The 26,865-nt window shown below is 41.0% G+C and overlaps 1 protein-coding gene across 2 annotated transcripts; it reads right to left on the bottom strand.

Moving 5' to 3' along the window:
* Positions 1-1,252: 1,252 nt before the first annotated feature.
* Positions 1,253-26,865, bottom strand: LOC110065799 (meprin A subunit alpha-like). 2 transcript variants are annotated; one of them, XM_089299015.1, is made up of 18 exons: positions 26,698-26,865; positions 24,494-24,553; positions 23,982-24,095; positions 23,312-23,470; positions 22,797-22,917; positions 22,271-22,383; positions 21,950-22,021; positions 21,002-21,226; positions 20,007-20,180; positions 19,393-19,569; positions 18,888-19,022; positions 13,601-13,872; positions 12,990-13,071; positions 12,333-12,443; positions 11,501-11,614; positions 9,886-9,993; positions 2,433-2,531; positions 1,253-2,040 (listed from the first exon to the last, which is right to left on the bottom strand). In XM_089299015.1, exons 1-18 carry the CDS (start codon positions 26,786-26,788, stop codon positions 1,925-1,927), a joined length of 2,343 nt encoding a protein of 780 aa, XP_089155141.1. In that variant the 5' UTR covers positions 26,789-26,865; the 3' UTR covers positions 1,253-1,924. The 2 variants fall into 2 exon arrangements, with proteins under 2 accessions (XP_089155141.1, XP_089155142.1); XM_089299016.1 differs by lacking the exon at positions 26,698-26,865 and adding an exon at positions 26,485-26,646.

Raw genomic sequence — 26,865 nt, 5'->3', positions numbered from 1 at the left:
CTTGGCCTTTGCGAGACCAATTAATCAGATTTGCTTGCAGATAACAATATTCACTAAACTGGATACTGATAACAGTGTGAAAGACTATGAGAAAAATGTTTTTCTGTGGAAATGAACTGCCGCACTTTTGAGAAACAGCTCCCTGAAAATGGCTAAAGTTTGGGTCACGCTCATTAACGATCCGACGGCGATATTTAGCACCTCGAGAAAACCGAAGGTACGAGGTATCTTTTAAGCTCACATAAAAGTTGGACCGCTTGAGAGGCCAAAATCATGATGAAGCGATATCTCGAGGATAAACAAACGCCCACCTCGGCAAATGCCACGGTTGTCAATCTTTTTGGATAGCTTTTATACTGTGAAAAGATGAAAGTAAACGGGCGACCTCGATCTTTTGGTCCTACCCGGTTTTCTCTGACAATGACAGATATAACTTGAAGCTGGCATCAGCTTCCTCAAGTATTTTGTTCTTCTCTTCTGCTCACAACAGATTATGACTACTGATTTGTTAGCTTAACAGGCTTAGAACAACACTTCTAATTGTTTGATTTCTTAGAATAAATAAGCTAGTCTATGGAAGGGGATGAAGTGCTACAAATAGGTCGCCCCTTTCCCCCATGCCATAGACTCACAAGGCCAGCTATCTTGCCAGAAAGGGTCCTCCGGATAGCCTTGTTACCAAGGAACCAAATCTCTGTTGTTTGTTTTTGCCCAGGGGGGCCTGGGAATTAGGACCCCAGGGAGAAGATTAGAAACCTCTAAGTAGCCTGCGGACTGCAGGGATTCCTGGAAGGGAGGGAGAGGATTATGACCTCGCAGGGCCTGAGGATTAGGACCCAGTTGTTGTTGATTAAAAATGGTCTTATTGTTTAGGTCCTCTCCTTGCCAACCACCTGAACCTTGCCATCCTGTAAGATTCCTGCTGGCAACTGGAGCATCCCCTGCCCCTTTTCTCCCATCAAAAGTTGATGTTGTTTGATTTTATGAGTTGGGAGGATTAACAGATACTAAACAATTTACTAAACTACCTTTCTACCAAGCTGTACTGGGGAATATTAGTTTTTGTGGGGACCTTGCTGTGCTCGGTTCGTACTACCTGCCACGATCACGGGCCAAGTGAATATCCCCCAGTACGACCCTCGCGCCCGGTTAGTAAGGGGTTAATATGCCTTTCAGCTGCTGAACGAGAACCTGGAGGAATGCCTTAGCAAATAATACTTCAAACAAGATTGTTTACAAATTAAGACAGTGGTGACATTCCATGATTTATTGTCGAATATCCCACAAAATACTAAATTGCTGATTACACTTATGCTTTCAAACGGGAAGTCATGTTTGCGTAGATACTGGTATTGACATGCATTTTTCCGTATTCCTCAATTATAAATGTTAAGTAATACAGCAGGTTACAATATACTCAACAAAGTATCCGGCTTTCGATTTGTTGGTGAGGACAGTGGTAAAGGACGCTCAATGGGCTCGTAGCCAATTAAATTTTGTGGGTTACGTGGGCCGAGTCCGGACTTCTGATTGATCCATTCAAATTTCCCTGTAATCTGATTGTCTACGGGCCCAATGAGCGTCCTATACTACTGAGAAGTGTGCCTTGTAAGATCAAAAGAAACATTACAAAAGCTATGCAAACATGGTTGAACATATGGAAAGAATAGGCGAATGCGGGAAGAAATTTTTCACATGCGGTAAGTAGCGTATTGGGTGAGGCCAAATTTCGTTGAGGATATTATAAACAAAATCGCATATGAATTGCTCGTGCATTTCGTGATTTGTGGCTTATTAAAGTTCTTAAACTGTGCTCAAAGTTTGTGTAATTTTAAGAACTTTTAAAACCTCACTCACAAAATATACTCTCCTTCATATGATTTCCTACAAATAGCAGCACCCAGCCCGATGCCTTAGCCCGTCTCTAACATACAGCACAGCTTTTTTTGCAGTAATTAAGCATGTAGGCAGAGTTTGAATTACAGTTACCAAGGGACGCCCATGCGTCACAGCTTTCAGTCTTGTCCCAATTCTCGCATCCTTTAAAAAAAGAAAAGAAATGTACGGTAACGAAGTTGCCAAACAGCCCGTCACGAACGGGCTCATACCTCTTTGTCTATTTCTTCGGCTGATATATTTCTCTGGCTGCATAATCGACTGCTTATTAACGAGTTTCTCAGACTACTATCTTCTCTTTTGTGACTGATGATGCATTCATCACGAATGTCAGGAGTCTAAGTAGCAGCGAGGTGATAACCATGTTCTGGTAACAGTGGGTGAATGAACTTTTAACCAAGACTAACAAAAAACAGTGTTAGTCGAGCTACACAATTAACCTTGAACATGAAATTTACCTCAATCTTGAGAAATAATTTGGGTAATAACGTGAATTTCACACTGCTATGTTATCATTTAAAACAGGATACACTTACGGCAAGAATGGCAACAACTTTCCAACATAAAAGAAGGATTTTTGCTGCACTCTCCGATTTGCGCCCACGAAGGACACGAAGAATCGAGGTCCTTGCAACCTGGAAGTTGAAAAACAAAAATACGAGCTAACAACGAACACCATCAAAGTGAAACTACAACGCTCAATCACTGAAGTAGGATGGACTTACTAACTCTGTGAAAGAAAGTTAGGGTAATGCACTTGTTACAAGTAGAACGTGAGGGACTGGGCCCAGCCCCAGGTTACTTATTATTATGGGATCGAAAATCCCACGCGTCGGCGAGAATAAAAACGAAACGAGGATCGATGAGAAAACGTGTTGTCATTGTAGTTTTGTAGTAGTTCCTGTGCGAGATTGAGTAGAGTGTAACATTTGGTGACCCCGACGTGACAAAGAAACCACCGAAATGTCTATAGAAGTCGTCGAAGAGATTCAGATAGAGGTGAGAACAGCAATTTGTCAGCTTAGCGAAGCGAGTCTTCGAGAAATCTGTGCGGGGCTACATATCGAAGTTAAAGAGACGGATACGGGACGTCTGGCGTTAATACAAATCCTAACGAAATATTTAGACGCCGAAGAACTCGGAACTGAAGCACTAACGAATCTCAGAGAAACAATTAAAGAAAAGAAACCGGCAACGAAGGACGCGAAGAGTGAACAAGAGGGTGGTGTGAAAACCGAACATGTGGATCAGAAGTCTGCTGTCAAGTCAAGCACAAATGCAGTTACGCCTAAAGAAACCACAGCGATTCCACCGTTCAGGAAGGAATTTAAAATATCGGGACAGATTGGAGATTCACGTCAGAAAGATCGCTTGAGCTTTACCAGTCTTGCTCACCAAATTAACGCTGGATTGAAACGGGGCTATAAAGAAGAAGAAATTGTCGAGGCCGTTATTCGAGCTATCAACCCAGGCCTTAGATTGAGGAGCTACTTGGAAGGTAAGCCCGATCTAGATCTTGCCAGATTACGTAAAATACTCCGGTCACATTACCAAGAAAGGGGGGCTACGGAAATGTATCAGCTGCTCAGTTCGGCAGTACAGGAAGCTGGGGAGACCCCTCAGGACTTTCTTGTTCGCCTCCTTGATCTAAAGCAGAAAGTACTGTTTGCATCTCAAGAAGCAGGATCTGATTTGAAGTATGACCCAAAGCTGGTACAGTGCATGTTTCTGCATTCATTATTAACTGGGTTACGGAATGATAACATTAAAATGGAGATAAAACCATGCCTGCAAAACACCCAAGTGGAAGATGAAGAACTTTTTGAGAAATTGAATGCAGCAGTTAGTAATGAAACAGAAAGAATGCAGAAGCTTGGTTCCCGTCATGACCAGCTCACAAACCGAACCCCCACACAGCTTGTAGCTCAATTGGCCACCCATGATGACAGCCATTCCTCAGTTGAAGGTAAAACCCCAGAAAAGCCACCAAAAGTTAACCTTCTTACTGAAGTTAGAGAGTTGAAAGCGGAATTGGCTGCTATCCGGGAGGGCATGGAACAACAAAGCCGCGTTAGCCCTCACCCACAGTACAACCCTGTAGAGCAAGGGAGGGTTCGCCCTAGAGGGTGCTGGAATTGTGAAAGACAAGGAAGGGGTTTCCGTTGCAACCATTGTTTCAACTGTGGTGATGTCGGCCACTTCAGTTACCAATGCCTAAGGTCAAGCCGAAGGGGCTATAACTCAGCAAGCCCCCAGGGAAACAGACAAGGGTTGCCCCCACGGGACAAGGAGCAGCCCCCCCGATTCATGAGCAGTCCCAACAATGCATGAACTGTGGAAAGAGGGAGGATTGGGCACATCAATACTTGCGGTGTTCACAGTGCCATACTAGCCACTATTGTTCAAAAGTTTGTCAAAGGGAACATTGGGAGAAGCATAAGAAACTATGTCAAGCCATTAGCGAAGTTGAACTGAGGGAAAGGGCAAGTGTTGAAACATTGAAAACGTCGTTCAGTTCCCACCTAACCCCGAGACAACGCTCTAAACTCACCAAATTAGTGGGAAGAAAATGTGTGGTTTCCTGCTTGATTCAAGGGGAAAAGGTGGATGCCCTGTGGGATACCGGAGCTCAAGTTTGTGTTGTGTCCAAACATTGGAAAGAAATTAACCTACCAAACGAGCCAGTAAGAGACATAAGCGAGTTATTGGGGGAAGATGGATTAAATCTCCAGGCCGTGAACGGTACAAAAATCGCATATGATGGCTGGATTGAGGTGGAGTTCCAGTTGGTTGGGGAGGACGGGTACTCGGAGCCATTGACAGTACCCATACTAATAGGAAGTGAAGATAATCAGGAGTATCCCATCATCGGCTTTAATGTCATTGAAGAGGTCATTAAGAGGAGTAGTAGCCCCAACACAACCAGCCTATTGCCCCGAATAGTGAATGACTCGTTCCCATCTGTGAAAGAGGGCGAAGCAAGAGCGCTGGTTAATTTCATCCAAAGTATGGATGATGAAGCTGACACCGGTATGCTCAGAGTCGGCAGACAAGACATACGTGTTCCACCAGGAGAGACTGTGAGAGTCAAATGTCAGGTACACTTTGGACTACTAGAAGAAGATTTGCCTGTTGTGTTTGAGCCCAAAGAGGAAGGGGCGTGGCCTGAGGGGCTAGAAGTTCAGGGCTGTCTTCACCGAATCTCCCCGAGGTCTTCGAGCCGAATGTATGTTCCAGTATGCAACAACACCGAACGAGAGATGACCTTACGTAGGCGGACAGAACTGGGCACTATACAGTTAGTGCAGTCCGTCACGCCACTGCCAGTCGAAGCTGAACAGAAACAAGAGAAAGAGGAAGGTGAAACTTGGAGTGAGGCAACCAGTTATGAGCGGGAGCCAAGTCAGCCCGAACAAAGTAAAGCAGAGTGGACTCCCCCAGTTGACTTGAGCCATTTGTCAAGTGAGCAACGGGTGATTGTCAAGGAGATGTTTAGGGAAGAATCCGGGGCCTTCGCTATAGATGATGGTGACATTGGATGTGCCGAACATTTGAAATTGGAAATCAACCTGAGAGATGACGTCCCAGTACAAAAAACATACAATTCAATTCCAAAGCCCTTGTACGAAGAGGTAAAGTCACACTTGCAGGATATGATCAATCGTGGTTGGATAAGCAACTCAAAGTCACCCTACTTTTCCCCAGTGGTGTGTGTGAGAAAAAAAGACGGCAGTCTGAGACTATGTGTTGACTATAGGCAGTTAAACAGCAAAACTGAGGATGACCGCCAGCCCATCCCTCGCATCCAAGACATCCTGAATAGTCTCAGTGGGAACACTTACTTTTCAGTGTTAGACCAAGGAAAGGCATATCATCAAGGATTCGTAGCAGAAGAACACCGACATCTAACAGCGTTCATCACCCCCTGGGGTTTATACCAGTGGAACCGGATTCCTTTTGGCCTTAAAAATGCACCGGCAGCTTACCAGAGGTACATGGAGAAATGCCTAGAAGGTCTCCGCGATGAAATATGTATTCCATATCTTGATGATGTCCTGGTGTACAGTAGAACATTTTCTGAGCATGTAGACAATGTGCGAAAGGTACTTAAACGTTTGCAGGAGTATGGTATCAAGCTGAAGCCAAAGAAATGTGAGTTGTTTAAGCCCCGTGTTCGTTACTTAGGCAGAATAGTCTCAGCAGATGGCTACACGATGGACTCAGCAGACGTTGCAGCAGTGGCAGCCCTTAAGGAAACTAAACCAAGAACTGTTGGTGAATTGCGCAAACTCCTGGGTTTCATAAGCTATTACCGCCAATATATTCGCGACTTCTCCAGATTAGCCAAACCCCTTTATGACCTACTTTCAGTTAAAGAATGCAGTGACCAGCCCAGCAGAGCTAAAGGACAGAAACAGCACCCCAAGTGGAAGTTGCCGACATCGAAAGGACAATCGTCATCAAATCACAAAATCCCGTGGAATGAAAGACACCAAGAGCGATTAAACTTCCTAATTGAACTTCTTATGCAGCCAGGGGTAATGGCTTACCCTGACTTTGAACGACCATTTGTACTGCACACGGATGCCTCAAGCGAAGGACTTGGGGCGGTGCTCTACCAAGAACAAGGGGGGAAATTGAGAGTTGTTGGCTATGGCTCAAGGACATTGACGCCCGCGGAACGGAACTACCACTTGCACTCAGGAAAGTTAGAATTCTTGGCCCTAAAGTGGGCAATTACTGACAAATTCAGGGATTACTTATTCTATGCTCCATCCTTCGCTGTTTTCACTGACAATAACCCGTTAACGTATGTGATGTCATCAGCAAAGTTGAATGCCACGGGGCATCGGTGGGTGGCCGAGTTAGCGGATTATAACTTTACAATCAAGTACCGACCGGGCAAGACTAATGTTGACGCGGATGTTCTGTCAAGAATCCCATTGGACATAGACAAGTATATGAGCGATTGTACAGAGGAAGTACCCAAAGATGTCCTTGAAGCAACCGTGGAAGCAGTTAGGGAACAGGCAAAAGGCACAATCCCATGGGTTACGGCAATTGCCGCAGACTTGACAACTCCTGAACCGACATTAAAGGATCTGAATCTAAAACCCTTCAGCCCTAGTGAAATCAAGGAGGCACAGCACTCGGATAGTGCTATATGCCGCGTGCTTTACTACAAGACACACGGGATCAAACCGGGTGGTGGCCAACTGAAGAATGAACCCCATGGAGTTACCAACCTTATGAGAGAATGGAAGAAACTGGAAGTTGATGAACATGGTATCCTGCGACGAAGAACAAGCTCTAAGATACAATTAGTTCTGCCACACAACTTCATCCCAGTGGTACTTAAAGAACTACACACAGAGATGGGACACCTTGGAGTGGAGAGAGTCGCAGAACTTGCAAGGTCCCGCTTCTACTGGCCACATATGTACCGTGACATAGAGTATTTTGTGACACAACGTTGCAGATGCATCAAACAGAAGAAACCAAACACAGTCACGAAAGCACCTATGATGCACCTGATGACATCAGCACCCTTTGAAGTAGTTTCCATTGATTTTCTGCATCTGGACAAGAGCAAAGGTGGATATGAATATGTACTGCTGATTGTTGATAACTTTACCAAATATGCCCAAGCCTATGCAACGCGCAACAAGACGGCCCGCACTGCTGCTGAGAAGATCTACAATGAGTTTATCCCAAGGTTCGGTTTCCCAGTACGAATACATCACGACCAAGGTGGTGAGTTTGAAAACAAATTGTTCCACAACCTAGAACGTCTCAGTGGAGTTGCCAGCTCGCGAACCACTCCATACCACCCACAGGGCAATGGCCAGGTAGAACGCATGAACCGAACGTTACTCTCGATGCTAAGGACCCTCCCGGAGGAAAAGAAATCGAACTGGAAAGATTCCTTAAACAAGCTTATACATGCGTACAACTGCACAAGACACGAAACGACTGGGTTCTCGCCATTTTACCTGATGTTTGGCCGTTCCCCACGATTACCAGTTGATTTGCTGTTTGACCTAGACAACGACCTTCAACAGGGTGATTACCAGGACTATGTAAAGACGTGGCAAGCAGATATGAGACGGGCCTACGACCTAGCATCTAGGAACACCCAGAAATCGTCAGCCAGGAGTAAAGTGTATTACGACAAGAAGGCTTCCGCAGCAGTCCTACTCCCCGGCGACCGCGTACTTGTTAGAAACCTTTCAGAAAGGGGAGGACCTGGAAAGCTCCGTTCACACTGGGAAGAGCAAATTTATGTAGTTGAGGAACGCATATCTGATAGTCCAGTCTATCGAGTAAAGCCAGAACTTGGCCGTGGGAAACAACGAGTGTTACACCGTAACTTGCTACTTCCTTGTGATGCTTTACCACTGCCTAAACCAACGAGAGCATCATCCAAGACCACCCAACTAAGACCTAGAGTGCCACCTCAGCCTGAATACATTGGAGAGAGTTCCGATGATGAGTATGAGATGAACACACTGTCCTCTCCAGTCACCCATGAAATAGCCTTTCCGGCGGAAGTAGACACCCCTCCTATGGACCCACAGGACCACTGTGATAATGAAGATTGTGCCACTATGTCAGATACCAGGGACCAACCTGACCCACAAGTGGACACTGGTGACTCATCAGTGCCAAATTCATCCGTTCTAGATGTGACTGATATGGCCCCTGAGGAAAGTGACAATTCAGATTCAGAGGAACACCTAGAGGGAGCTACCCGACCTAGAAGGGAGAGACGACCCCCTCGGATTCTGACTTACAGTCAGATGGGGGTACCCGAGTACCAACGTTTAAACTCAGTAGTAAACGCAATTCAATGCCCTCAGGTGATACTTCCCTACCAAGTCATGGCCAACTGGCTTGTACCTCACTGCCGGTGTGTTCACTGCACCCCGCACATCCCATTCATTCCACAGCTGCAGTATATACCACAGCCCATATGGACAAACCAGTAATGAACACTCCTGAAGTCACAACTGATTACTCCGAGTATTAACCATGGACAAGCAGACCTGTTGCTCGCCTTCTGTGACTTAACTCATAAGCGAAATTTGTGTTGGATTTTCCCTCTAGTTACAAACTGTTAAAGACAAAACCTGCGGATCATGGAACTGCCACAATAAGTATTCAGTTTGAAACATGACGAGAACTGACGCTCCCTCCTAACCATTGTTCTTTTTGGTTTTGTATTTCCTGTTATAATGTCGGGACGACATTTCTGTTGGAGGGGAGTGTGTTACAAGTAGAACGTGAGGGACTGGGCCCAGCCCCAGGTTACTTATTATTATGGGATCGAAAATCCCACGCGTCGGCGAGAATAAAAACGAAACGAGGATCGATGAGAAAACGTGTTGTCATTGTAGTTTTGTAGTAGTTCCTGTGCGAGATTGAGTAGAGTGTAACACACTTTATATAGCAAAAAGTAACACACAAGATATCATACAATAAATACTGCCCGACGAATTTGCCTATATCCCCCATCAGGAAACTAAGAAAAGTCATGATCCAGAACTGTGAAAAATAACTACCACGGTACGGTGAAAATATAAAGCCAAAGATTTGGACAAGATTTTAGGAAATCCTCTTCGTTCTTGAATGAGTTAAATAAGTTGGTGGTTCCCTTTGTTCCCTCTTCAGTTCATCAATAGGGTATTTTTTGCTCGTCTTGGGAGATCGTTTTGGCGAGGGTAGTTCTCAAAGAACTGTTGTTGGTGATTGACGTCTCGACAAACTGAGCGGAAGTCATCCCTAGGGTCTCGACTCTGAAGATGACTTGTGCAAGACGCGCCCCTTCCGAGAAATCTGTTATTTAACGTTTATTTAGCGTTAATATATTTCAAACATACTGCTCAATACCTAGTTTGCAAAGTAATTCTACGAGGCCGGGAGGCCTGTGATATCATTAATATCTACGGCATGGACTGTGGTGTAAGTAATAAATATTAATTAACATACCGCATACTTTACAGCTTAACTGGCAGTTCGCCAACATGAAGTCAGGGTTCGTATGGCAATAACCACCTGTTGACCATGCGGGACAACTGGTAGACTCGTCTTTACATCCTAAAATGTACATTAAGGGCAATCAGAATCTCGAAAATTCAAAACCTAAATGCATGTTAAAACTTATGGAAACCTTAATACAGCGGTCTTGCTTTGTTATAACTTAACCTTTAAGTGCTGCGGAAGTTAATCAAAGTGCTCTATGTGCAAAACTCGTGAATGCAAAAGGTAAATGAAATTATGTCAGGAGCTTCTGACTATGTTCCTGATTATGTATATAATCAATGATGTAATTTTGTCTTTGATTAGCAAGCTTTGCGTATAAGTCAGAGTATAAGTAGAAGCTGTTTGCTATAGTACCAAAGAAACATTTTGGATAAGGATACGTGAAAATTGAAATGAACATGTCGTTGCATGGAAATAAGGCCTTGGAACTTGATTCCGTAAGTGGGGTAACTCACCTAGCAGTGGTCAAAAACTAGCCTGCGTTTACATGCAATTTAATCAGCTCCGCCATCCTAGACTGAACTTCCTCAATAGGGCGTAATCTATCAGTTAATTCCAGCAGTTTCAATCCCAGCTCTTCCAGGCAATAACTGCATGGGTATTTGTTCAGTTCCTCATTGTGGAGGGCCATTTCAAATTTTATCATCAACCGGGACAACCCCAGCACATTTGGCACGATTTTGGGTTTGGTCCCGCATGTATATGATGTTTTCCAAGAAAGTATGATCATTCTCACTTTTGTTCTCTTATTTATTCATCTCCTGTTGATCACATATGGATCAACAACGTGACATGCTGTTAGCGATTACGCTACGATTCTAGCCAGTTATAAGGCAATGTAAGAAAATGGTTCGAAAATTGCTGTAAATGCCACGGGTAGAGAAGTGGCCTACGTTTTGTTTGTATTGTGTTATCTGGATCTCCCGTAAAATACTAATCATTTTTATTGAAGCAATAACCTTAAATAAATACACCAAAAAGCATTAATTTTCACCAAACCGAATTACTTTATCGGCCGTAGCTTAACCAATCCTTAAAAAAAATGGAATCGAATTTCGAAGCCTTTTGTTTTCTGAAGTCCTAAAAGCTGCATTAAATCGGCGATCTGTATTCAAAACCCTTATCTCGACGCTGATCCTAATGTCTTTTCCGCCATCGTAGGAAACAAAGATTCGCCAGGTATTCACAAACAGCAAGGTTTTTTTTGGCTCCCTACCCCATGATTTTCTTGGGGCAAATACTGTAGCAAATTCTGTTCGCTTTCCTAACCACTTCTACCCCCTTCCCAAAACACTATCAAGCACAGAAATTCTCGGATGTACAGGAATCGACCGATCGAGCGAGAGACTAATTTCTATTAACCACTATAACCATTCACGAGCTGGTAGTCGAAACAGAATTGCTGTGATTTCCATGTTTCTATAACTTGACAAAGACATGGGGAAAATGGGTGAAATGGGACGAATGGCACGAATGGCACGAATGGCACGAATGGCACGAATGGCACGAATGCTGGTTTCTAAGCTGATTTTTTTTTAAAATTTCGCAATCTCATACTTACCGCAGACTCCACAGCTCTTCGCGCAGTTATCTATCATCCACGAGCTTGTTTCACATTCACCATAAAAGGCCCACTTGGGACAGTTGATAAGGTCAATGTCCTTACAACTGACGGCTAAACAAAAAAAGATATCTATTAATTTTAATTAGAAAAAAAAAGTAAATCAAGGCCTGCTCGCAGAAGCTGCTCTGTTTAGTCTTCTTTGATACTTCTAGATTTTGTCGTAAAGCGGGAAACAAGAACATGAAACAACTTGAAGTGAAATGATAATTAACACGACCAGTTGTGAAAAAAATCAGACCATTTAACGCGATATTATAAAGGTAAAAGTAAAGTCTGCATACGAGCCAAGTCACTCATAAGGAGGAAGCTTATCCCAGTTTCAGTAGCATGAAGCGACCAGGAGTATTTCTACTCCCCCCTGGATGGGATGCTAGTCCATCGCTGGGTTACCTCCCAGCATTGAATTTGCCGGTACCCATTTATACACATTGGGTGGAAAGAGGCACCGTGAGAGTAAAGTGTCTTGCCCAAGAACACAACATAATGTAACCGGCCAGGGCTCAAACCTGGACCGCTCGCTCCGGAGTCGAGCGCACTAACCATGAGGCAACCGCGCCTCCCAGCACGATATTATGTATGAGGCAGTGGCACAAAATTGACATTTTTACTGATGTTGATGATTTCATCGCGGTCGTTCAAGTTTTAACATCCATGTGGTTCCAGGATTATTTTAACTTAGACAGCTGGCTTTACCATTCTTTTACTCAATTTAATGTACAACTTAACCAAATAAAGGCACGCAATATTATTTTTATTGTACTATACATACGACATGAGTCGCAGCTTCTTGGGCAAAAGTCTTTCATCCATTGTTCGTTGGTTTGACATTCGCCCTGCGAGGTCCATGTTGGACAGCCACTGTAATAGGTATCCTGACAATCTAATTAAAACACTAGAACAAGTGAAAACAAGAGAAGCAGACTCCCGCCGTTTTCAGCAGTTGTAAAATTAACTTACGTAGAATAAACATTTCCCAAGGCCTCTCTAGAAGTTTCCTTATGGATCCCCTCAATGTCTCATGATGAAAAAAGCGGCTGGGATAAATCGTGCGTTGGAACGTGATCAACTTGTTTCACTAAAACAGAACTCTATTTGAAAGTCTGAACCTCAACAACCAGAACTCGTAATTAGTCAGGTTGTGTATATGCTGGCTGACCTAATTTTCTTACAGTCAATTCGCCGACCTGCATGTCAGCTACCTGCCATAGACCGACAGACTACTTACCGACAATCATGCCTACCCACCTGCCCGCCTGCTCCCCTGCCCGCCTGCTCCCCTGCCCGCCTACCTGCTTATCTACCTATCTGCCAAAGCTATCTACCTGCCTGCATGCCTACCCGACCTAATTTTGAAACCGGCGCTTCCCTTCTTTTGTCGTTTACGGAATTAGGAATACATGTATACCTAAGGGCTCACTATACTAACCGCAATTTCCAGGGTCAATAAACACGTCATCAATAGCAATATCAGAGTAACCTGTACTACCAATACGGGCTTCAATCGTCAACTGAAATAAAAACCAAATTACTTATTGTTTGAGTTTGTCCTGAGACGCTGTTCAAGGAGAGTTGTGTGACAATGGGAGGAAGGAGTGAGTAGATGAGGAAATCCAAGGAAAATAGCTTTTTTAGGCCTCTTGTTGCTCCTATGAGAAGGTATGAGATGACCTTACTAAACGTCTTAAAAACTTTAAAGACTACTGAATTTTCTGGGAATAGTATTGACTGCAATTACGTTGATGTGATGGACTTGTATTTTTTTTTTTCTATGAATTGACGAAATCGCGTGCTAAGGTCTTTCTTCGAAGGAAATATTCGAACTAAATATGAGCTATTAACCTTCAGAAGAATAATCAAGTTTATTTAATTTATTTTTTATTTCTACGGACTCTCGGTGCTGAAATTACAAAATTCCTTACACCTACCTTTATTTACCTAAATTTAACTAATTTCACCTTCAAATCACACCCACAGATTGGAAAAAAACAACCAAAAACTTACGCCTTTTCATCGTTCCTTCAGTGGACATATACACACCTTGTATCTAACATCAGCATCAATATTTTTGGTTGCACCTTTCCAGCCGATGCCTTTATCTCCATTCTCGTAGAATAAGAGATATGAGGTCTTTCCTTCCAGTTCAATTTGCACCATCAGCTCTCCCATTGTACCTCCATACATGGAGTAGAAGAACTTCAGGCACTGACCGTCAGGATCTGGGTTCAGCCACGGACTCCTTAGCTTAGCGTTGTTATTCGCCGATGCTGGAGCAGATGATTCGACATACAGGTAGTAACCTTGGCTGTTTCCTTTAGTAAGAAAATAGGGCATAAAAGCAGTGAATGTAAGAATTTCTGTGCCAACAGATCCCAAGATTGCAAACCTTTAACGTACGTATGGTAATAGTTGGTAATATGTTAACAATACAACAATCGACTATTAGGTACATAACGAGCCAGACGTTCTTAGCAACCAAAAAACAGACCTGGGATCCCGTGGAGATGTAGAACTTTTAGTCCTACATCTCCACGGGATATCCAGTGGCTTACAACATTCCAGTGTAATCATATCCCTGCCGGTGATCGTTTATGTTCCACAAAACGCGTCAAGTTTTGCACGAATGTGTCATAATCCTAAAGTGTGAAATTAAATTTACTGTAAGACAATTCCATCGTGTCAGAAAGATACAAAACATTTTACTAGTCGGCGATTCGGGAAATCGCGCGACTGACGTGAAGAATTTGGATTAAAAGAAAAAATAACGTTGAAACAATGTGTTTTCTAGGCTGGGGCGCAAACGCCAGTTTAAAACTTAGACTTTTTGATACATTTCTTACTCTTGTAAAGCTACGGAGCACGTATAGATGAAACGTTTTCGCTAATCTCAGTTATCACTGTTATTCACTAAGCGAGGGGACTATGCCCAGCAGCCCAGAAATGTCCGAGAGTCAGAAATGTTCTCAGATTTTCCGCGGAAAGCCTAATTGAAACCTGTTTAGGGTATTCTCTGTATACATGTTTGTTGCTTAGCGATTCCAAAAATAATCTGAATTTTCTAGTATTCGAATTCGAAGATCATGTGCACCGACACTTTGAAAATCAGTTAATGTTATGGGCAGTCAGGAAATTATCTCAAAAATTATGTCAAAGTTCTCAAGAGCGATAGAAATCTCGAGTACATGATATAATTCTTTACGAGAAATGCCGAGCGATTCTGGAAACAGCACGACGGAAAAATCACTATCCCGAGTTTGTTACATATCCCGAAGCACTCAGCAACTGTATTGCATGGACTTCAGCCTGGATGAACCAGAAAGGATATGTAACATGTTCCTATAATGTCACGCACGACGGAAAAAATAACTATGACGATTTTGTTACATATCCCGAAGCACTCAGCAACGGTATTGCATGGACTTCAGCCTGGATGAACCAGAAAGGATATGTAACATGTGTCTATTATGTCACGCACGACGGAAAAATAACTATAGCGATTTTGTTACATATCCCGAAGCACTCAGCAACTGTATTGCATGGACTTCAGCCTGGATGAACCAGAAAGGATATGTAACATGTTCCTATAATTTCACGCACAACGTAAAAATAACTATGGCGATTTTGTTACATATCCCGAAGCGCTCAGCAACTGTATTGCATGGACTTCAGCCTGGGTGAACCAGAAAGGATATGTAACATGTTCCTATAATTTCACGCACAACGTAAAAATAACTATGGCGATTTTGTTACATATCCCGAAGCACTCAGCAACTGTATTGCATGGACTTCAGCCTGGATGAACCAGAAAGGATATGTAACATGTTCCTATAATTTCACGCACAACGTAAAAATAACTATGACGATTTTGTTACATATCCCGAAGCACTCAGCAACTGTATTGCATGGACTTCAGCCTTGATGAACCAGAAAGGATATGTAACATGTTCCTATAATTTCACGCACGACGGAAAAATAACTATAGCGATTTTGTTACATATCCCGAAGCACTCAGCAACTGTATTGCATGGACTTCAGCCTGGATGAACCAGAAAGGATATGTAACATGTTCCTGTAATGTCACGCAGGACGGAAAAATAACTGTGGCGATTTTGTTACATATCCCGAAGCACTCAGCAACTGTACTGCATGGACTTCAGCCTGGGTGAACCAGAAAGGATATGTAACATGTTCCTATAATGTCACGCACAACGTACAAATAACTGTGGCGATTTTGTTACATATCCCGAAGCACTCAGCAACCGTATTGCATGGACTTCAGCCTGGATGAACCAGAAAGGATATGTAACATGTTCCTATAATATCACGCACGACGGAAAAAATAACAAAGGGGATTTTGTTACATATCCCGAAGCACTCAGCAACGGTATTGCATGGACTTCAGCCTGGATGAACCAGAAAGGATATGTAACATGTTCCTATATTGTCACGCACAACGGAAAAATAACTATGACGATTTTGTCGTCGTGCGTGTATTGCATGGACTTCGGCCTGGATGAACCAGAAAGGATATGTAACATGTTCCTATAATGTCACGCACGACGGAAAAAATAACTGTGGCGATTTTGTTACATATCCCGAAGCGCTCAGCAACTGTATTGCATGGACTTCAGCCTGGGTGAACCAGAAAGGATATGTAACATGTTCCTATAATGTCACGCACGACGGAAAAAATAACTGTGGCGATTTTGTTACATATCCCGAAGCACTCAGCAACGGTATTGCATGGACTTCAGCCTGGATGAACCAGAAAGGATATGTAACATGTTCCTATAATGTCACGCATAACGGAAAAACAACTGTGGCGATTTTGTTACATATCCCGAAGCACTCAGCAACGGTATTGCATGGACTTCAGCCTGGATGAACCAGAAAGGATATGTAACATGTTCCTATAATGTCACGCACGACGGAAAAGTAACTATGACGATTTTGTTACATATCCCGAAGCACTCAGCAACCGTATTGCATGGACTTCACCCTGGATGAACCAGAAAGGATATGTAACATGTTCCTATAATGTCACGCACGACGGAAAAGTAACTATGGCGATTTTGTTACATATCCCGAAGCACTCAGCAACGGTATTGCATGGACTTCAGCCTGGATGAACCAGAAAGGATATGTAACATGTTCCTATAATGTCACGCACAGCGGAAAAATAACTATAGCGATTTTGTTACATATCCCGAAGCGCTCAGCAACTGTATTGCATGGACTTCGGCCTGGGTGAACCAGAAAAGGATATGTAACATGTTCCTATAATGTCACGTACGACGGAAAAATAACTATGACGGTTTTGTTGCATATCCCGAAGCTCTCAGCAACTGTATTGCATGGACTTTAGCTTGGATGAGCCAGAAAAAGGATATGTCACATGTTCGTATGATATGAACGAGCGAGGGAAAAAGGACGATTTTGTTGTTGTTTTTGTTTCCTATAGTGTCACGCATTACTGAAAAATTATGTGGTTTTTGTAAAATATCCTGTAGCACTCGGTAACGTAGAAATACTGCGAGGACGTTTGCGTGGGAAAACCAGAGCGGATTTATAATATGTGGCTACATGGTGATTTTACTATATAACTGGATTCGTCTTTCAGAAAACTGGTGTACCATGGACTTCAGTTTAGGGTCTAACCCACGAATGAAAATAGTGATTTAACATTTCAGTAGCTATCTAGTCCCCATTCATTCTAAAAGCATGACAATGGGTGTAAGTTATGATACAAATAAAATATTAATCGGAAGACTTAACTTGGTGCGTTTGACTTGTTGAGTTTTGAAGCTGTTGTCTTGATTCGATGCTCTGGGAGGTTGGTCACGGGCAGCGCAACCTGAAAACACTTTCTGGTTCCCTCCGTCGTTTTTGGGTGAATGAATTCATGTATAAATCAATCGTGGCTGGCGGTTTCGTTTGGTTTTCAACAACTGTTTTATGGTTCAAGCGAAAACCAATCCAAATGTATAGTCAGGGCAGCTCCTTTGTTTCCCTTCCCGTGAAAAGAAAACCCACGCACCTTCTTCAACTCCTCAAGGCAAATTCGATTGGAAACTGGCTCAATATCGCACAAATGCGTCAGAGAGACACCATATCTTCTAACTCAGAGGCACATCTCGTTTTGTGTCCGTTTTCAACGACCGATGACGGGTTCATTCGAAGTCGAAGTCTTTTTTTTTATATATGACCGCGCAATATTCCCGCGTTATGAAAATTTATTATAAAATATCAATTATGTGGCCAGATCATATCTGAAAATAACCAGGTTACTTTTGTACACAATTACTCTCACTGAAAGCAATTATCGCTAACCACAATAGAACCGCAAAAGTCTTGCGATGACAGCAACCTAACAGATAAATGACATCACCCCATAGCAACCGGACCTGGCGAATTTTTGAGCTTCCGGTTAGCTCTGGCTCGTGATGCATCAATTACCTTCAAAAACTTGATATTCTTTTAAAGACAGATCTACCTTTTGTCAGTTTTTTTTTTCAGCCTTAGTCTGCTTTTCGAAAAGGAGATTTTGCGTCTCCTTACTAAACAGATTAATCCAAGATCACTCGGATCATGCATATGGTGCATCAAAGGAACCGAAGAATCCACTCTGGGCAAGGATTTTTCGGTTCCTTTGTTGATGCACCATGATCCGAGTTATCTTGGATTAATCTGTTCAGTAAAGAAGCGCAGAATTCCTTTTCAGATTTAAGAATCCAATCTTGGATTTTCATAAAGAAACACACCCTTAGTTTTATTAGTGACCCCCTACTTATAAGCCCATCTACGTGTAAACAAAAAAAGCAGCCCTCGGGTATAAGCCCTCCTCTACCTTTTCTTCGTACGTAAAACATGTAGAGTGCAAAACAATATATTTTTTCTATCTTATCAAATACCATTAAAGAAACTCCGTAAGCGTACAGCTACTAAAATTCGAGCAACTAGGTGTAATTCCGGAAAGCGCCATTATGAGGAAGCTTAATACAATGACGACTGTGTTTTGCACATTTGTTTCCTTACTTGCATGATGTACGTATTGGAGCTTAATCAAAACCAGTTAATAGTAAAATCTGCTAGATTTTGGTCTCAAGTTATCTCAAGTTATAGCTCATTTTGAAAGTTGTTTTTCATTCACTTATAAGTTCCTCTTCCCAAGAAATTAGCCCCGTATTATGAGCCTCCCAGACTCTTTATGAAGTTATATCAACGGAATTTTACGGTTTGTGGTTTTTGCCCATCAAATGAAAAACTTCACAGTTTTGCCAGTTAAAAGTCTGTACACATATGTTAAACATATGTTAAATCGTATTACCAAGCGTGTGGTCTGAGTCTGGCCCAGTGTTCGCGGTGGAAGTGAAGCCCTGATGAATCTCCCAGTTAAGGATGTCGTCCGAGTATTCGTTTGCCCACATTCCTATACTGGATTCAAAATCGGTATCATCAAAACCTAGAAATGAGCAGAAAGAAACTTTAACGGTTGGCAACCTCTTTTAATTGAGGAATTCTTCCTTTTCTGAGAAGATTCTGCGGCAAAATTTGTTATGTGAATAAAAATCTTGTGGGTGGTCCAGCGAGATAATAACGCAAGAAAAAAAAAAAATTTTTAACTCCAATTCTATTTCTTTGGCATTAGCATACTTTTCTCAATGTTTTGTTCTAGTGAACACCAAGCCGTCTAGAAATCATTTGTGCTCTGAAGTGATATACTCTTCTAATGTTAATGATCGTCTACTGTTTAGTGAAGCGCTTCAAAAAACCACATGCTGGTTTCTAAAGAGTAGCTAGCGCACATGCGCAGTTTTAAACATGATCCTTACCGAGGACACATCTCTTCATAACACAACCATCTGACTTGGTTGACGCTCCTGGACAGTACAGACCTCCACGCATGGGCTTTGGATCGTTGCATTTCCTAAATCTCGTTCTATAACCGTCACCACATGTGACACTGCATTTCGACCAATCTGACCAGCGGCCCCAGTGTCCGTCGATAGCTGAAGCGATCGACAAAAGGGAAAGATTAACCTAGCAGTGTGCTCACATATAAGTTCTACAATAAGGTGCAGATTTGTTGCCTACAGTACAGGGCCGTTTTCTTCATGTGTTACGAATTTAGTTATGTCCTTCTGTGGACCAAGATTCGTTCACAAGAAGTGACACGTTGCCGTTTAAAACTGAAGGGAACAGCGTTGATAACTAATGAGACGGCTTTAGAGCTACATTTCTTCTTAAAGGCTTTGTCTTATACCTACTGAGCCAAAATTAGAAGGGAAAATGATTAAAGCTCTAGGTTTTTAAGTTTAATTTTTGCGTGTTTTGCCTGATGGAATGAGAAATTCGAAAGGGGAATCGATAAATAAAGAAGCAATAAAATGACGGCAAATGCATTGCAGACGGACTGCAAACAGGCTGCTACATAGTGTTAGAGTACCTGGACAATCACTAGCTGAGCACGAAACATTTTGTCTCTCGATACCATAAACATTAGGTGATCCAGCACATGACTGAGGGTTCCCTGCATTGTAACAGTATCGCTCTCTGCTTTTGTAACAGTGCTCATCACAAGGGGTGTAGTGTGACCAGGATGACCAGCCGAGCTGGGTAGCTGAAAAAAAAAAAAAAAAAATACAATAAAGAGTGTAAAATATCTTGAGCTTAGGGTGGAAGGTATCAGCAGATGTTCTAAAGTGTGATCGTTTGGCTTAGAGTAACACTACCAGCCAAAACACGTCAGGAATTGCAAAATACCCAAACTTGTACATGGTTTTTGCACTTTCTATTTAGCCACCCCGAAGCGAGATTCTTGAAGGCCTTTCAGATCAAGATTTCTCGAAAGTAATGTTGGAATACAAGACTGTTGCTAAGAAACAGTACTTAGGATACTCTTGGACTCAGGAAGGAATAATGAATTCAGTCCCAGGACAAAAAGAAACCGCGCAAATAAAACCCTCTTTCAACCAGAATAGGAAAGGATCAACAAGTGACTGAAATGTAAAAAAACACTTTAAGATATGGCTATGGCGCGGAGAGGGGGAGAAAACGTTCGCGTGTAGGAGTGACAGGAAATTCGAAGAATCATCAATACTTGAATCAAAAGTTATTACCAAAAGTGCTGACTATATATTTTAGACTTGGGGCACCCCTTAAACGCGTGCATGAAATCCCAGCTGTAGGATACAACTAAAAAAGGAAATAAATGTTCTATCGCGCTTTAAGTGTATTGCATGCAGGTCCAGGTGAATCTTCATTATCTGTTTTTTTTTTTTTTTTTTTTTTTTTGTCTAGCATGGTTTTGCATATAAATAGTCTCTGGTCGAACATAACAGATATCAAAAGATCGAATTTCTTTGCACTTTTAAACTCAGTGGAAATCAAAAAAAAAAAAAAAAAAAAAAAAGAAAAGAAACAATAAATTGTATTACTTACTTGAGGTACAGTCGTAGAGCGCATTTATTTCAATGATGTCTTTTTGACTCAGTTTTTTGTCGTTCGTGCCAAACTCCATAGCCTCGTTGTAGGTGTTCACAATTGTTGGTAAGCCATTCTTAGTAAACGCCCTTCGATCATAATGCATGATTGATTCATAATCGTAATCCTTGCCCAAGTCATCAATTGTCAGCCAGCTGTACTTGTCAAATTGATCCGAAAATCCTGCAAAAAAAAAAAAAAAGAATGAACTGAGCATCGATCAGTTAATGAGAAGGGGCAAACAAACTAAATCATTAAAATGCCATAACCTTCTACACTTGGGAACATTGAAATAACCGGCATTGAGTGGTATCCTTAAACGTCAGTAAAGTCTTGCTCATTTTTCCGTTTACTCTTTTGTTGGTTTAATTTGTAGAGGCATCAAACACTCGAGATAGTGTTTTTGAACACTGGCTTGTTATTTTTGTTTGTTTATAAACACTGCCTTAAAAAAGATCGATTATTTTTCAGTCCCCTTATTGATGTTTCGAAGAACGTTCTCACACTCGTTAATAATTCATCAAAGGAAATATCAGATCTTTACTTTCTCCACTTACTCCTTAGTTTAGTTCTAAATGAGACACTCAAAATTTCCAAACACCTTGAACTTTAACAAAAACAGTCCTCTGTGTGTCTTATTTCCAACTCTATTCTTATTGATAACATTAAATTATTCTCTCGGCCTTGACATTTTACATGAAACACTGTTAACAACAGAAACTTTTACTTTGTTTGTTTGTTTTTTCTTTTCTTTTGTCTTGTTTTTGTATTTTTACATTTCAGACAGAGAAAGCCACATGTATAATTTCAATGGGTGAATCAGAATATCAATGACCATTTCAGCTCCTTTCATAAATATTTTCATAAATCAAAACTGAAGTTTGATATGGTAGATTTTTGTCTGACCTTCAAGAATATTCTCCCAGTTTATCGTCACAAACGAGTCTCTATCTCCGCGAGATTGTTCATGGAAAAACCCTTTCAAAATAAAACGCAAATATGTATAAAGAAACATTCATTAAAATAATTAACTGTAAGTTAAGGTTATAGTATTTTAATGCGCCTCCTGATTTCAAAAAGTCGTGATCATCATCATCATCATCATCAAGATCCTTGGCTGACTGTCATCTCACAGTTTAGGTACAATGATCAGGAGAAAAAGCGAACTGATCACAGTTTATTAATGCGGTTGTTTAGATGATTCCATGGTATTATCAGCCAACTTACCTATAGCGTGCATGAGCTCATGAATTATGGTACCCACAAAGTTACAGCCGTCTCCTATCGATACCTTCTGTGAACCTGGCTCGGCGTATTTTTTTCCAACTTTGCTAGAGCATCTAGTGGAAAAAAGCACATTTATCTCAAGTAAGCATGAGTGTAGTAATAGTTTGGTTAGTTTTTGACCAGTATAGCATATGACTCAACTCAACTCAACTGTTTTTACGATAACTGCAGAAATTATCGCGCGTTCATTGGCCAATTTTCATTGTCAATAAGCGGACAGACACATGAATTTATAATTTATGCAATGCGTGAACGAGCGAGAGCCGGCAATATTTTGACAATGTTATGACGAAATTCATGATCAATAAGTGAATAGACCACTATGTCACTTACTAATAAAATAGCTTCGAATGTCGTGCCAGTTACTGCAATTTTTTTCTGCTCTTGTGTAATACTATCCCAATTGAACAACACAATGCAAAAACAATGGTATTCTGATGTCTTTCAGCAAGAGTAAACGACTTACCCGTAGTCGTTGCCGAATAGAATGTAGTTTTCATACGAATAGTAGTCGTGTAGCACAAATCTCAAACAGGTGTTCTCATGAAAATTTTTAATCGCTTCATTGAGGTTTGACGTGATGTGACCTAAAACACAAAAGCTTTAGATTTTAAACGTTAGGCTTTTGAATTAAGTTCTAGGGATTAATTCAAGGCTACTAAAGCTCTCCCTACAGACAGTTATACATCGACGACACATCTGTCACGAATAAAACCACTGACCTCTAACATGAAGTTTTCTCTTGGGTCACGGTAGTGTTTTTGGGAAAACGAGCACAAAAAAGTATCAACTCCAAAACTCCAGACATGATAAATGCCCATTTCAGTAGATATTTCATTCTGCAGGGCTTTGCTTAATTGTACAATAAGTACAATGACTTCCTTGACCAACCTTAATAGGTGAAAGACCATGGAATGGGGGAATGGGTGAAACAATTTTCAGCATATGAATACTTGATAAGAAATAATAATTGTTACGCACTCATGTAGCTGGGAACAACATAAGGAATGATTCTTGATGTCCACAGCCTTTTCTTCTGCCTCGTAGCGTTTCTCTTTTTTCTTTTCTTCTTTTCACGAATTAGTTCCTCCAAATCAGAATCCAAGATAATATCTCCTTGGTAAAGTTTCATCCTTTTTCCTGAAAAGGGTCGTTGGAAAATGTTAGTCTTCCTTAAATCCTTTCATTTTCTTTTTTTGGGTGTTTCTTTTTCATTCCTTCTCTGATTTGTTAAGTTCCAAATAATGGAAGTCAGCAGCATTTCCTTCTCTCAAATTTTTCTTGATAGGATTAACTGACTGTTAAGGAAGGAACCAAATCTTGGAGTACACGCCTCTGTGAACAAGTGTCTCTCTGATTCAGTACAAGATGCAATCATTCGTTTCACTCAGTGAAAAAGACAGAAAACCGCGAAACAAGTAGGATTTTAACATGAAATTTGTGCTAAAGGCAACTTGTTGAATTCGTTATCGTATTGAACCCAAAACACAGTTGAAAGTCTGGTTTTCGGTTAAAATAAAGCTCGTTGGACAGTTAGCTATTTCGTTTCTACTGTATGTACCTTTTTACTAGTTGATCGCTTTCTGACTACAGCGATACTACACTATAAAATTTCAAACAATATAATCTTATATGTTATGCGGCGGGATACCTTGATTAGTTTTAACAATTTCTTCAAACATTGTGTCCCTCTTCTCTCTTGCCTCTTGTCGTTTCATGTGAGCCATATTAACAGCGCTGATTCGCCCAAATGCTGTTTCGTACTCTAAAATAAATAGCGTGTGCCATCAGCAAATTTCCCCCATTCTTTGATTGAAGAATGGTCTTAGTGTGGGTCAGATTGTGTGTGACTTATCAAAAAAGCAATTTTCCTTGAAACAAATAACGTTACATAGTGTAGACAGTTACAAATATGTGAAAGTTATTCAACGCTTTCTCTTGGTGTACCATGGAATATCCCACTTTTCGCTCTTACTATACCACGAAAAAGCGTTACATCACCATTTTATTCTTTGCCATAGAAATTAGAGTGCCACTTAATTACAATGCAACATTACCACAGCGCGCGATGAAAATGTTGGTTTTAATACCATCCAATACGGTCAATATCCTGCATTCTGATTTGGTGTGAGTCGATTGGCACAGTAATTGAACGTAAAATACCTCTGTTAGCGATGTCGTTGATGTTTTCTGCTTCCCGTGTGTCATCTTTGTCAAACTTGTCTTCCGTTTATTGAAGAGGATACACAAGGAAGAAGTATTTCAAAATAGAAAAGAAAGAAACAGAGAAAAAACATAGAATAAACATGGCTGTGAACGTATCACTTTTAAACATATCGTTCCTATACAAAACCAAACATACAACAGACGTCACTTTGTTTATGCCAAGTTGCTACAGTACTATACAAGGGCTTCGTTCACTTTGTTACAAAGTTGAACCTGGTTAATACCGACACCAAAGAAACACGCAAAAGTGTCTGTGTCACCTTGGTGTCCGAATTGAGGGGATCTCATGATAAACGTAAAACATGTCACTAGGTTCACAGGACAAGTGGCACTTATTTGTAAAAAATGAAGATAGCAGGCAGTAAACTTATGTCTGCATTAAGTGGGCTAATGTATGCATAAACTTGTGAGGGTAATTTCGCAGGAACATATAAAAAAGTCCGTAAGAAGTGGGTGTTCGAATTAAGCTGGTGTCCGTAAAGCGGCGTTCCAGTCTAAAACAAGAAGAACAGCCCTGTGAAAACACTTTGCTACCGATGATGTGCACATGATTGTAATACTCACTTAAAGCGTTCAAGTAAAAAAAAAGAAAAACATCAATGGAAAAGAACTGCAATTAATTTCCCTCCTTAACATCTTACGAAGTTCGTAAAGGGAATACGGGTGAACTGAATATGACGTTCTTCAAAACTAAATATTTTATTTTATTTTTTCTATTAATCATTGTGAGCAAAACCAAAAAACGTAACAGGTGTAGAATGAAGCTCAAGTGGTGCACTTTTTTGTGAAATTTGTTAATCTAGGGGAAAGGTTAAGGTTAGGTTAGCGGGGAGGCTGAAGGTGGAGAGCAAAATTCTCTATATTGAATTACTCCAGTCGACAAACCCTCATTTGCAGTGCTACCACTGTCTTTTACTCACACCAGTTTTGATACAAATTTCCAAAGAATAATCTCAAAGTAAAATACACATTAGGGTTTAAATTCGCAGCTGAAATGGTTAAGTTTCAAAGATAAAACATGTATCACATGCAACGTAGGGAACTGAACACTTCAACACTACGTGGAATGCTGGTTTATCTCTAGTAGCCGTGTAACTTATAATTAGCTATAACATTTTTGTAAGATTGTCCTAAAACATTCGTTCTTGAGGCACTTCGGCTCCATCGCCTGATTCCCATTTATTTGGGTTTTTTGAGGGAGATGACCTGCTATTTTCAATATTTTTTTCTGAAGACAGGATTAACAGCTATGTATTTATTATGTATTTATAGAATCTCATTTCCTTTCTCTCGTTTCGCTTTGATTTCATATTTATTTTGTGATTTTAGCAAAAATTAACAACTAACATCAATTAAAGCCGACATCTGTCATTGCAAACAATTCAACTTAATAGTAGATGAGACATATTTCCTCATATGTGATTATAATTAACATTCACGATTTATGACCTATACAGAACAAAAAACAAAAATTGGTTTAAATGCTTATCTTTTACTTTAATATTCTATGTTGCAGTTATCGACCTTGTAGGTGTCGTAAAATCGCTTGCTGTCACTAATCTGGAATGTTTTACTAAAACCTTCATGATCAGTTCACTGTTTAGATCAAATTTCTGGTTGTGTCTGTATTTTTTACAGGCTTATGTAGAGCAGAATTAAGATAGATAGGTGATAAACTCAAGCTGTCCTTCTTATGTCCTCGTTTGTTAGAATAACTATAAATAATGGTTGCGGTGAGGTTTGCTACTTTTTTAGAAGGGAATTTTATTTCGTCGGTGAACCCTATGAGCTAGACAGATGTAAAGTTTCTTATAAATATTTACTGGTATTCTTGTTTAAGACTCCGGTAGGAGAGATTCGCGAGAAGCCAAGAACAGTATCTAGTCCAGGAAAAAATTCAAAGGAGAAAAAAAGTGACTGTTGATTACCGCTTCACTGGGTTACCAACACCAAGAATATAGTCTTCTCGTTCCTCTAAAAAGTTTAGCGTACTGCTCGTCTCACTGGTGACTTGTGCAAATTGTTATCGTCGCCATCACTATCACTGTTTTCTACTCTCGTTTTTTGGAAATTTTCCATTCTTTATGAAACACAAATGTAGAAAAATTGGTTAGTTTGAAAGACTTTAAAATATATGTTACCCTTGTCTGGTTTTTCCCCCTCTAAGACGCGGGAACTGACTCCAGCTGTAAAGAGAAGAGAACATGACACCAGCAACACAAGCCTCCCCATGTCACTTGTTATCAAAAGCTTTACATGGAGCTACTGCTAACAAATATACCCTCTCAATACATATGTAATGCCGCAAA

The sequence above is a fragment of the Orbicella faveolata genome, unplaced genomic scaffold (assembly GCF_042242905.1).
Source record: "Orbicella faveolata isolate gen_17 unplaced genomic scaffold, um_ofav_v1 contig_34, whole genome shotgun sequence".
Lineage (NCBI taxonomy): Eukaryota > Metazoa > Cnidaria > Anthozoa > Scleractinia > Merulinidae > Orbicella > Orbicella faveolata.
Note: the sequence above shows the minus strand (reverse complement) of the source record. Positions and strands in the feature narration are given on the sequence as shown.

Coding starts and splice junctions, on each gene's coding strand:
- LOC110065799 (XM_089299015.1), bottom strand. CDS start 26,788: ATGGGGAGGCTTGTGTTGCTGGTGTCATGTTCTCTTCTCTTTACAGCT. Junction 21,227..21,949: donor CTGGGAGAATATTCTTGAAG/GTCAGACAAAAA, acceptor TTTTTTTTGCAG/GATTTTCGGATCAATTTGAC. Junction 12,444..12,989: donor TATTGACCCTGGAAATTGCG/GTTAGTATAGTG, acceptor TGTTTTAATTAG/ATTGTCAGGATACCTATTAC.